The sequence below is a fragment of the Phasianus colchicus genome, chromosome 14 (genome assembly GCF_987193195.1).
Source record: "Phasianus colchicus chromosome 14, bPhaCol1.hap1.1, whole genome shotgun sequence".
Classification (NCBI taxonomy): Eukaryota; Metazoa; Chordata; class Aves; order Galliformes; family Phasianidae; genus Phasianus; species Phasianus colchicus.
Genome location: NC_143449.1, coordinates 6953957 through 6966023, shown reverse-complemented (window position 1 = coordinate 6966023; position 12067 = coordinate 6953957). Strand labels below are relative to the sequence as shown.

At 40.8% G+C, this 12067-nt stretch overlaps 1 protein-coding gene across 7 annotated transcripts in view; it reads left to right on the top strand.

The window, feature by feature from the left end:
- Positions 1-12067, top strand: part of CAPN6 (calpain 6) — a 55566-nt gene that overhangs the window by 22019 nt on the left and 21480 nt on the right. For all 7 annotated transcript variants that reach the window (XR_016470983.1, XR_016470981.1, XR_016470979.1 and 4 more), the window contains exons 3-8: positions 2882-3013; positions 3388-3596; positions 3930-4122; positions 7623-7816; positions 9694-9771; positions 10968-11163. Coding sequence is in view for 1 of the 7 variants with exons in the window: in XM_090150081.1 (XP_090006207.1) it covers positions 2882-3013; positions 3388-3596; positions 3930-4122; positions 7623-7816; positions 9694-9771; positions 10968-11163 (1002 nt within the window). In the remaining 6 variants the exon portion in view is untranslated. The remainder of the gene's footprint in view (positions 1-2881; positions 3014-3387; positions 3597-3929; positions 4123-7622; positions 7817-9693; positions 9772-10967; positions 11164-12067) is intronic.

Here is a 12067-nt window from a genome sequence, read left to right as displayed (position 1 = left end):
GTAAGCAGGAGCTATGTGTACTGCAAGGCCTTGTTTGGTGTTTTGTATCTGGGCTTGGCTGCCACATTTCACCAGTGATACAGGCTGTGTCGTGCTAGATGTTGGATAGCTGGAGCCCATATGTTGCAACAAAAACTGGAATTGACTTTTTTTTTTTTTTTTGTATATAGAAGAAAGTCTGGCTGCTTGAGGCAACCAAAAGTGCTTAAGAGCCTCACAAAGAGTGGAGAACAATATAGTTAAGTACCATATTTCTTACTGTGTTGAGAGAATTGTGGCTCAGATAGCTAATTCTGTCTCAAAAGTACTCTTTAGAATGCGCAATGTTGCATAAATGGTGGAAGCATTCAGCTGGCAGCTGACTATTACTGTGTATCTCACCTAAGTCACACAGTGACAGCTATCACAGAAGCTATTGTAACGTGTATGATTAATGCCAGGAGAAGCTGAGGCAAATGTCATTTTCTTTCAAGTGTTAGTCTCAGATGGCCAGGTCTTCTATGCAGTTTCAGAATCATGTTTTTACCAACCAGGATCCTGTAGAACGTAAGGACTGTGGTGGAAATGGTGAGGTGCAGTTCCTAAGTTCTGCTGTTCCGTGTTTACTTTGGTCTGCAGTGGTCTGCACATGCTAATCTCACCCATATGTCTGGCATACACTAATTACTGCTGTTTTTAATCTGAGGACTATGTAAGACATGAGGCATATTTCCATTAGAAAAAGAGATAGTTTAATGTGGTTATTTTTGGCAAAGAAAACCAAATAAGATATTTGTAATACATAGTGCTTAATTTCTTGCAAAACTTGGCTTGAAAGCTTTGGCTTCCTGTACTGAAAGCAAAGTTTGGACAATTTTAATCCTGGAGGGATCAATTTATCCCTTGTTTATTATGATAATAAAATAACATTTTGAAAGGAAAAACAAACTAGAAGTCATCAATACCAGACATAAATATGAATTGAACATAAAACTTGACTCTACCCATGATGAATTTGAAATTTTTACTCCCACCATGAAGTGAAGGCCAACTGATCAACTGATGTCAACCACTGCAGCAGGAAACTGTTTCTTTACATCAGCTGAAATTACCATTCTATATCAGCTCCAAGGCAGGTGAACAAACCTGTCCTTTCTGTACATGGTCAGATTTCATGATACTCACAGTTTTGTTATTCAAATTTTTTAGCAAAATTTGTTAATAAGCTTTGAAACCGTCTCTGTCTGAAACTACTTTTAAGACCTACTGGCAGAACAACAGTGCCATGTAGTGATCAGTCATTTGTTTCCCAAGAGGCATTTAAAATTTTTACCAACTGTTATTTAATAAGAAATGTCTCGTGCAGAAAAAAAAACCCAAAAAAACACAGACACACATTCTTAGAGAAAACAGCATCAGCTCCATGCACTGCATACAGTGAGCCACCACAGGCTGCCATCTGCTAAACCTCTTCAGGAAAACAGGCTTTCAGCTCAGCACTGACATTCCTTTTGTTCTCAAAAAATAAGTTCGGATGCCATTGTTTTGTCACCGTCCCATTAAAGGGAAAGCTGAGAAGTTTTGACATGTCTTATATTTTGGGGTCATTGTAATTATCAAAGGACTGTGAGATCTCAACAGGTGAGGAGCACAGCTCCTCATTCTACTGCTAGTAGCAAACTGGAGAGACTGCAGTATGTGTGGAGTCTTCTACAATATTGAGGTGAGATGAGTTATTTTTTCTGCGTTTCTAATGCCAGAGTATGAGATAATTTCCTTCCAAGTGTTGAAATTTAGGGTTATTCTTACACTGTGAAAGAACAGAATTTCTTACTGCTCTTCCGTCATCTTAAGTGGTCAGGAAAAGCAGTGATTCAGATGGAGAGCATGACGAGCAATCTTAGTGCTGGCTCTGTATCAATGATGGGATGTTAAGATTGGCTGTTTTTTGAAGTTTTACTTGGCCTAATCTGAAACTGTGAGGCCTTATGTGTATCAGTTTAGAAGAACCCCTTCTACCAAGAGTAATCAAGACAGTATTACTGCAGAACACAGCCTTGTAGCTTTCCTTTCATGTTTGAAGAAATGTTCCTTCTGTTGCCTTGATCTGAAGGCCATCATTGCTCCCCTTGAGAAAGACACAGGAAAGGGAAAGCTATGGAGGAACGGGGAGACATTACAGCAGGAGTCAACTATGCTTTGGTGAGAATCTGCAGGTAAATAGAAATAGAGACAGGAAAGCAGTGGGAGAGGAGGCAAAGTGGTTCAAATAAGAGCCAAATCAATGAGAGAAAGGAGATCCAGAGACTGTAAGGTACATTTCAAAGATATATTTTCTATGTTTTTCAGTGCTGGGTGGAGGCGTCACTGCAGCAGCTCGTGCTGTCTGCGGAGGAAGGTTGCCAGGATGGCAGCCAAGGGATTGGCAGTGACAGAAAATAAGCTTTTCTGGTGTCAGCAGCAGCATCATTTCTTGCTACTTTTTTTTTTTTTTTTTTTTTGTCAGAACCTTTTTCTGTAATGCTTCCTTCTTCCCCTTTCACTTATTTTCAGCTGCTCATCAGCTTGCCTTGATGTCAAGTAACTCTACTAAATACTGAATGCAGCAATCATTGCAACTGAGAGCAGAAATAGGAACTCTGGCCAAAAAAAAAAAAAAAAGCCGAAAAACAACTGGCTGAATTCTGACCTTTAGATAAGCCTATATGGTCTACACATTAAAAGTTTATAATCCCATATACCCTGACTTGTAAATGTACTCTGTGTCAGAATGCTTTTGAGTTTCCTGTTACAGAAACTTGGTGTTTTGACAGGGAGAGCAGCACATGTGAATGTGTGGAGAAGGATAGCTGTCAGAAGGATGCTGTAATCATCCCCAGTAATCTCTGATTTGCATTGTTAGGATCTCTGTCAAGACCCTTATCTGTTTGTGAATGGAATCAGCTCTCATGACTTGCACCAAGGCAGCTTGGGGAACTGCTGGTTTGTGGCTGCATGCTCCTGTTTGGCACTGAGGAAGACACTCTGGCAGCAGGTAGGTGACCAGTGTGCTTTCTGCATGAAGAATTTAATAATATGCACAAAGAATTTAATAGTATGACTTGGATGAATGTTGAATGTTGGTGCATTTAAATCCTCCTTTTCATTAAAAGTTCATTTTTTTTCAGAAAAGATGCAGCAAAGCAATGGTCATTCTCTGCAGATCTGTTCAAATATTACTTTTCTAATAGTGTCTTTAAGATAGGTTATCTTTGTACAAAATTAACCACCTTTTTCACTACTTCATCTATTTAAGGTCAGCTGCTGATGAAACTGAATACCAGCCACTTCGTGCTCCAGGGCACTCAGCTTTCAGAATAAATCTTAATGTAATGCATTTAGTGAACTTTCCCTTATATTGTTTCTTAGGTGATTCCAGACTTTCAAGAACAAGAATGGGACCCTAAAACACCAGAGAAATATGCTGGGATTTTCCGTTTCCGTTTCTGGTGCTTTGGTATATGGACAGAGGTGGTTATTGATGATCTGCTGCCAACAATTGATGGGACATTGATCTACTGCCATTCCAATGTGGAAAATGAATTCTGGAGCGCATTATTGGAGAAAGCTTATGCAAAGTATGAGCCAGTTCATTGTCCTTTTAGATCTCAGCGCTGACCCTTCTATCTGCTTATTTTCTCTCTCAGTTCTATCATACTTTCAAGGATTTTAGGTTTGCTCCCAGTAGAGAACCTAAGAAGTTGAAAGTTTCAATGCACAGTACTTTAGCAGCCCAAAGCCTTAAAGACCTTTCCACTCCTTTCATAGCAAAGGTTTATCTGCAATCTGCTGTTTTGCTTAGGTTTGTTTTCCCTGGTGAGCCACAAATACATTATCTAAATTCAAACTAAAGTAAAGCACTTCTAAAAGCACAGAATAAAATGAATTAAAATGTTCTGTTTTACCTCAAGGTTGGCTGGATCTTATGAAGCCCTGGATGGAGGCAGTGCTGCAGATGCGATAGTGGATTTTACTGGAGCAGTGGCAGAATCTATTGATTTGGTACAGGGAAAATACAGCGAGACTATTTCAGAGCAGATGAAGCTGTTTGAAGATTTGTTGAAAGTGCATAAAAGAGGCGGGCTGATCAGCTGTTTCATCGCGGTATGTATGGCGAGCTGGATTTTTGGAGTTTATTTCAATGAACTTTCTTACCTGGAAAAAATGTTACTATGAGATAAAAGTATATTCCATGTGATTTTCATTTGTATGTTTTGGAAAAGCTTTGTTTGGAAAAAGCTATCAAGTTGCCAGTGCTCTCAGCCAAGTACAATTCCAGGAGTCACTAAATAGAATCACAAAATCACAAAGCCATTTGTGCTGTTGGCCACTTTACTCTGGATCTGAAATACCATTCTTTGTATATATCTGTGACTTCAAATGGTCACAGTTGTGTATTGACACAAGGTTAATGCACCTAGAATGCCCTAATTTACAGGCCAGTTGGCAGCATTCCATTTCTTTACTGCTCAGGGAAATTCATTTACAGAAAACTGTTCTCTCAACACTAAGTTGCTGAGTCTTCTTTACTCTGGCTGTGAAGTTACAGTCATCTTGCTGGTGTAACAATGGAGTTGAGATATGCTACTATACCGTATCTCGCAGCTCCTCATCCAGGCGCTTCTTGAACACTGCCAGGGGTGGCGACTCCACCACCTCCCTGGACAGCCATTCCAGTGCCTGACCACTCTCTTCCTTAAGTCTAACCTAAACCTCCTCTGGTACAACTTGTGGCCATTTCCCTGGGTCCTGTTTGTTGCCTGGGAGAAGAGACCAAACCCCTCTTCACCACAACCTCCCTTCAGGAAGTTGTAGAGTGCGATGAGGTCTCCCCTGAGCATCCTCTTCTCCAGACTAAACAATCCCAGCTCCCTCAGCTGCTCTTCATAGGACTTGTGCTCCAGACCCCTCACCAGTTTTGTTGCCCTTCTCTCACGCTCCAGGGCCTCAATGTCTTTCCTGTAGTGAGGGTCCCAAAACTGAACACAGCACTCAAGATGCGGCCAGTGCTGCCTCCCTGCTCCTGCTGGCCACACTATTTCTAATGCAGGCCAGGATGCCCTTTTGGCCACCTGAGCACACTGTCGGCTCACATTCAGCTGAGCATCAACCAACACCCCCAGGTCCCTTTCCTCTTCACAGTTGTTCAGCCACTCATCCCCTAGCCTGTAGCGCTGCATGGGGTTGTTGTGGCCAAAGTGCGGGACCTGGCACTTGGCCTTGTTGAACCTCTTTCCATTCACCCCAGCCCAGCAATCCGGCTTATCTAGATCCCTCTGAAGGGCCTCCCTACCCTCAGGTGGATCCACACCACCTCCCAGCTTGGTGTCATGGCCTACCTTAGCTACTTCCTTGTAATCTCCCCAAGTAGCCTGTCCCTTCTTCCAGAGGACATAGACTCTCTTTTTCTCCCTGAGTCTCAACAGTAGTTCCTGACTCATCCACACCGGTCGTCTACCCCTGCAGCTCGCCTTACGGCACTCAGGGACAGCCTGTTCTTGTGCCTTTAAGATTTCCATCTTGAGGAGCGTCCAGGCTTCCTGGACCCCTTTACCCTTAAAAAGCGACTCCCAAGGGACCCGTGCTACAAGCGCCCTGAACAGATCAAAGTCTGCCCTCTGGAATGTCATGGCTGAATTGCACGTCATCGCTGTTGTGCAATTATCTAGAATAGCAGGAAATAGCCGTGTTTGGAGATGCCTGAGAATCTTACATGTCTAGCTGTGCCTGGCCACAAACTGCCCTGTACCAGTGCCATGCTACCAAAGACAAACACCTGGTCCCTTGTGGGAAGTTAACTTGAACCTGAGAATTCAGCTAGAGTAGGAGTCCTGAACCATCCCTCCCAGCATAAGACAACAGCTCAGAAATAAATTCTTCTATGTCTTTGGTGTTTGTTTTACCTTTGTCAGAAGGTTGGAATTTGTATTTAAAAATACAAATCTGGTTTGCTTGGACCAGGCTGGCAGACCAGACTTATCAGTGTGATTGTTATTAACTGTGTTTGTGAAAGAAATCATTGTCCCACATGCTGAGTCAGTTCAGTTTCCTAACATGGATCTGTTGTAGGGGTAGACAAAATCTAGGGAGTTGTATTTTAGAAATCAATTAATTAGGCAGTTGTAATCCTTTCACGTCTTCCTGGAGTCATATTTCTGCCTGTCAAATTAAATGCAGATGTCTCTAAGCTTGGTTACACGGGGACCTTTCCTATTGGTTTGGCTTGACTCATCTACATTTATCACTTTTTGATAGATATACTGTACACATAATGAAGCTTGCTAGATATAGAATATTTAATCCTTGAGTGGCTTCCTTGCTAACCTAAACACATTATAATTTTCCTCATATTACAAAAAATAGCTCTAATCTTCACCATTTGGAAATTTGAACAACAGATGCTAAAATATCTCAGCTAAATAAATAAATACGTGTCTCCAGAAGAAAGACAGCCCAGTAGTTGAGAAAGGCTTGGAGGATAATAAAAACAGCAGAGAATGTACAGACTCCTGTGCTGTGAAAGAGTCTTGTTTTCTTTTAGTTGTGAAAAATGCAAGTGAAATTGTTACACTGGAGGAAGCACAAACCCTTTGGAAATGTCTGTCAGTCTTGATGTAACACATGTGCTGATTCTTTAGGAGCTGTTGATGGTGAAAGGCAAAGAGGTCTGGGAGAGTGTCTCACACTTGCAAAAGCATCTGTCTTTTCTGATTTGACATAAATTTATCTTTTGCCTCTTCTTATTTTTTTCTGATTTCTTCTCTCTGGGACTGAACGCTTTAGTATCAGTGCAACACTTGCCTGAGGAGAAAGGCTGGTCTCTTTAGACCAGAGAAATTTTAAAATGGGTAAAAATATTGGAAATAGTACAGTGCATTTCACAATTCTTGTAAGTCCATCTCTCTACGCCAGAGAGTCTTGCTTGATCATTGAGCTCTTAATTAGACTATTGTGAGTTACATATGAGATCTGCACTGGGTCAAATTTGCCTTTCTTCCTGTCCGAGTGAGTGAGTGTTTCAAGTGTATGGATTATGGCCCAATACAAGTGAGATTCTGGATATGGTTCATTGCAAAGCTGCCCAGGCTGGCATCAGATAGCGTATGATCAATCCAGAGGCATAACCATTTGGGTTGTTTCTGGCTCGGAAGCAACATTATAGCACTGCCACAGCTTTACTTTTCCCACTCTCCTGCCCGGTCTATGCGCTGCAAAAACAACACTACACTGACTTTGTCAAGGGCCAGTCATTAACGTCAGCTCCAGCATCTGTATTTGATACTGTTTTTCTGATCTTAGGTGTACTTAAAAGATGTTGGTTTTGATACGTTAAATGAAATTGTGTTCTTTTTTGGTAAATTTTGGCAAACGTTCTGTATGCTTAGATCTGCATTTCACTGAACCTAGGGCATCCAGCAGGACAGTCTACTGCCTGGTCCCTGTTGGTAACCAGGCTTCTTTTTGAAGTCTATGAGAAGCAAACCCAGTTTCTAAGAAAGCCTGCAGCTCTGTTAAAGAAAATTAGCTTTCCCTGTCCTGCCCCTCGAATGTGTAGATGTCCTCAATGACATGAGTTCTCTTTTTTGTCATTTTTGGTGCTGAAGACTTCTTCTGGAAGAGCCAATGAGCTGGAGAGAAAGACGGGTCTCGTTGCTGGTCATGCCTACTCAGTGACTGCAATTCGGAAGCTGCATCTTGGAGAAAGTCTGACATTCTCTTTTAACGCAGAAAAGCTTTTCATGGTCAGGCTGAGGAATCCCTGGGGAAACAGAGAGTGGAATGGTGCCTGGAGTGACAAGTAAGTGCTGACAATCCAGTGTTAAAGGAACAAGATTGTGTTTAGAACCATCAGAAGCTGGACATGATATTAAATGCAAAGAGATAATGACAGCCTGCAGTGTTCAGTGAGATCTGAAATGTTCTGTTATCTCTTCCCATTCTGTGAGCACATCCAGGAGCAACCAGGAGGTTATAAATTTCTGGACCTTAGAATACATCGTTCTTCTGACCCACTGGATCTTGAGTAGAAAAATAGCCTACAATTAAGGTGATGAGTCAAGAACACGAGGTTTGTTCCCAGCTTCACTACTGAGTTTGTTTGTGACTCAGTTTGTCATCTGCTGGGGATGGTACCAATCTTTCGTTCTTAACAAATTTAAGTAGCTGGTGAAAAATGCTGTAAAATTACCATATTCATAGTTTCTTGAGCTATTTTATATTGAGCTTTTATACAGGCTGTGAGCCTAGCAGGCACCCCTACAGAGTTGGCAATGACTGTTGGAGGAGGTGTATTCCATTGCTAGCAATTAACACATGAAAAACATTTAATTAGAATATTAAAGTTCAACATTGTGCTTACCAGCCACTGTTAATATTCAATAATGCAATGTTCTTAACAGTATAATAACTTCTTATCTTCTATGCTTCAGCTAGCAAAAATTATTGGTTTTAAACAAGAGTTTGGTTCAGATGAAATACTAAGCTGACAGAATGCTAAAAAAAACCAAAAAAACAAAAAAACCCTATTTTTTAACAGAGAAGCAGGGATGTAAAGGTTGGAGGCCATCTGGGGCAAAGTGATCACAAAATGATAGATTTTTTTGATCCTTGTTGAAGCACAGAGGGGAGTCAGCAAAACTGCTGCCTTGGACTTATGGAGGGCACACTTTGGTCTCTTTCAGACCATGGTTGAAAGAGTCACTTAGGAGGTAGTTCTGGAGGGAGCCCAGAGAGGCTGGGAATACTTTAAGGAAGTTATTTTAAAGGTGCAGGAGCTGACCATTCTCAAGTCACAGAAGACGAGCTGATAGGGAAGGAGACCTGTCTGGCTGAGCAAAGACCTTTGGCTGGAACTCATGCACAAAAAGAAAGTTTATGGTTTTTGGAAGAGGGGGCAAGCAACTTACGAGGATTACAAATACATAGTGAAGCTGTGCAGGGAGAAAATTAGGCCAAAACCAGCTAGAACTGAGCTTGGCCACTAATGTGAAAGACAACAATAAATATTTCTATAAATACATCAGCAGTATGAGGAGGACAAAGGAGAATCTCCATCCTTTGTTGGATGCAGAGGGGAACACAGGATCAGGATAAAACTGAGGTACTTAATGCCTTCCTTGCCTCAGCCTTTGACAGTAAGACTAGTTGCTAAGGCAATTCAGAGTAGTATGACTCTGGAAACTGGAAGCTAGACTTACATTGCAATAGTTTCTTCTCAAAGGCTCACTGGGAAATCTGTGGAGCCCTCCTACCTCTCAAGGAGATTGAAAGACAAAGCTAATACTCTGATTTAGGAAGTGTTCAATACGCTCTTGATTAGCAAATCCATGTTTCTTTGAAGATCTTTTAAGAAACTGAGTCATTCTCATATGACCTTCCAAAATAACTCTTTAGGACAGTTAGAGTGTAACAAAGGAAATCAATGAAGTTCTGCTCTAGATGTGCCAATTTGCTGTTCACCTCTTTTATTTCTGGTATCTTTCAAATCAGTTAATGATTTTAAACTCCTTCTGTAAGCCATGTACCCTTTTCTTGAATATCTACCATTTATATTCCAATGTTATTTTTATAAAAAGGGACCATGAGAGAATTTTACTTTTAATTGTTTTTTTCAGATAAGAATATTTAATTTTATTTAGTAATTTTTTTTGTTTTTTTTGTTTTTTTTTTTTCTAGTTCTGAAGAGTGGAAGAAAGTCAGCAATGCGGAGCGTAAACGTCTGGGACTCATTGTTGAGAATGATGGAGAGTTCTGGTGAGAGGGGTTGGAAATAATGGCTACATTGAGTAATCACAATTATCTCTGCAATTCAACAGCTTCAAAAACAACTTTCCAATATGAATAATAGATTATCCAGTTAGCACAGGGTCTGCTTCTTTTAAACTCCCAAAAGGTGACAGAGAAAACAGAGAAAAAAAAAAAAACAGATTCAAAACTAGTAGAACCAAATAAGTAGTTCTCAGTAAATACAAGCTTCAAACGCCTTCAAAATATTTCAGAATATATTATCTACATTTATGAGAGTCATTTATAATCTGAGATAACACATGTACTGGTTTACATGACAGAACACCAAATATTGAACACACTGTCAGTTTTGGTTAGTGACTGAGTCTATTTGTAGGATTTCTAGGTAAACCAGGACCAAGGTGCCAGTAAATGCAATTGCAGCAAATGAATTTTGGTGTTTGTCAGTTTTTTCCAACACAAGGACAGGAAGTGTCCATTTTCTACAGAATCTGTAGAACTCAAATCTCTTCTGTCTTGCTTAAAACTCCAATAAGGCAGTCCAGCAGCTTTTTCAGTTGATCATCAGTACTGCATCAAATGTGCTAGTAGGGCTCAGTATGGAAAATCTTCTGTTTTACTTTGTCAGAACTGGCAAACAGAAGCCACCTGTAGGATTTGATCCTGGAGCATTAGTGGGCCAGTACACTATGATAGTCCAGAGATACCAACCTGTTATCTTTTACAAAAAAGGAGCAAATATTTTCTAACTGTCCTGACATCCAGCCTGTTACCATGGCAGATGGAGGTTATAGCATTGAGATGCTGATGATCCAGAGCATTTAGGTTTGAATCTTGTTCATGAACAGATGTAACAAGGACCATAATAGTGTTCTGGAGGAGTGGACAGTTCTTTGGTTGCAGGTGATCTCCCTTCTCTTTGCAAAAACTAAAGTTATCAAATCCAGCCTGGTAGATACAACCAGTCATTTTGGCTTAATGCTCTGAGGTGATATTTTTTAAGTGAAATTCTAACATGGTTTGATTGTGGCTTCATGAGTATTTCCACATGGAGAGGTTTCTGGTGAATCCATCCTCTGGAAAGCTAAACAATGCCTGCTGTTAAATCACTGGAAGATGTCATGTGTTATTTTGGCTCTTTGAGTGAATAGCACTGTTTACTTTTAAATAAATGATGATTTTCCTGGTGTCCTGTGGAATAGGATGACATTTGAGGACTGGTGTAAGAATTTCACTGATGTGGACATCTGCCGGATTGTAAATACTTCCTACTTCAGTATCCACAAGACCTGGGAGACAAAAATGATGCATGGGGCTTGGGCAAAGAGTTCAGAGCCCCTGCTAAATCGCTGTGGCGGGTGCTTTGATAACACAGAGACCTTCCTTCAGAATCCCCAGGTGAGAGTCTCTACTTTGCACAGTTTTGAAGTTTATCCACTTAACTAGAGTTTTTGAAGTAGATAGAGAAGCAGTTCTTCCCTCCTCTGATTAAGTGTCAGTGCCTCCTTTCTCCTTTCAGAAAGTGATTTTATTCAGATATCCCCATGTATTAATCTGAATGTATTCCATGTGCTTGTCTGGGCCTACTTGTAAGTCTTTAGCTATCACAGAGAACAAAATATAATTGTTACGGTTGAATGCAATGCCTGATGTAATGGAAGTTCTTATTCCAGTTGTCTCTAGGCTAGTTAATTAAAAGTCTCTTAATGGCAGAGCTGAAACACATTTATGTTAGCTTAGGGCCATCGTATGTTACTATGGCACATACTACTGCAGTCTAGAGAGACGCTCTGTTCTCCCTCTCACTGCTTGACACTGAAACCTCTTGTGAGGTTCATCTGTGTTGAGGGGGGCTTTGACACTTCCAGTTCCATTAAAGTAAGTGAATTTAAGCCGCCAAGTATGTAGGCATCCCTACAGCCACCTGCTGATTTTCAGGTTGGTACCTATTAGGACAGCTGAAATGTCATCAGTTCAAAGATCACCACAGTTGCACACCTCTCATCAGTCCAAGAGAGCTCTCTTGCGCTCTTAAAGCTCCCCTTCCACACCTCTATTTGCTCTAGGACACCCTAGGCTGTCTGACAGTATAACACTGTCTACAGTTCAGAAGGGATAAAAATAAAAACGTGTCTGACTGCATGTCTCTGCATATTTTTATATGCAGAAAGAAAGAAATAAAATCCAGAGTGAGATACTTTGAGTGTTTAATTCTTTATCGTATACAGAAACACCCATCGGATGTTTTCCATCTGCATAAAGCCCACAGATTCACTTTTGAACTGATCTGGTAGAACTGTTT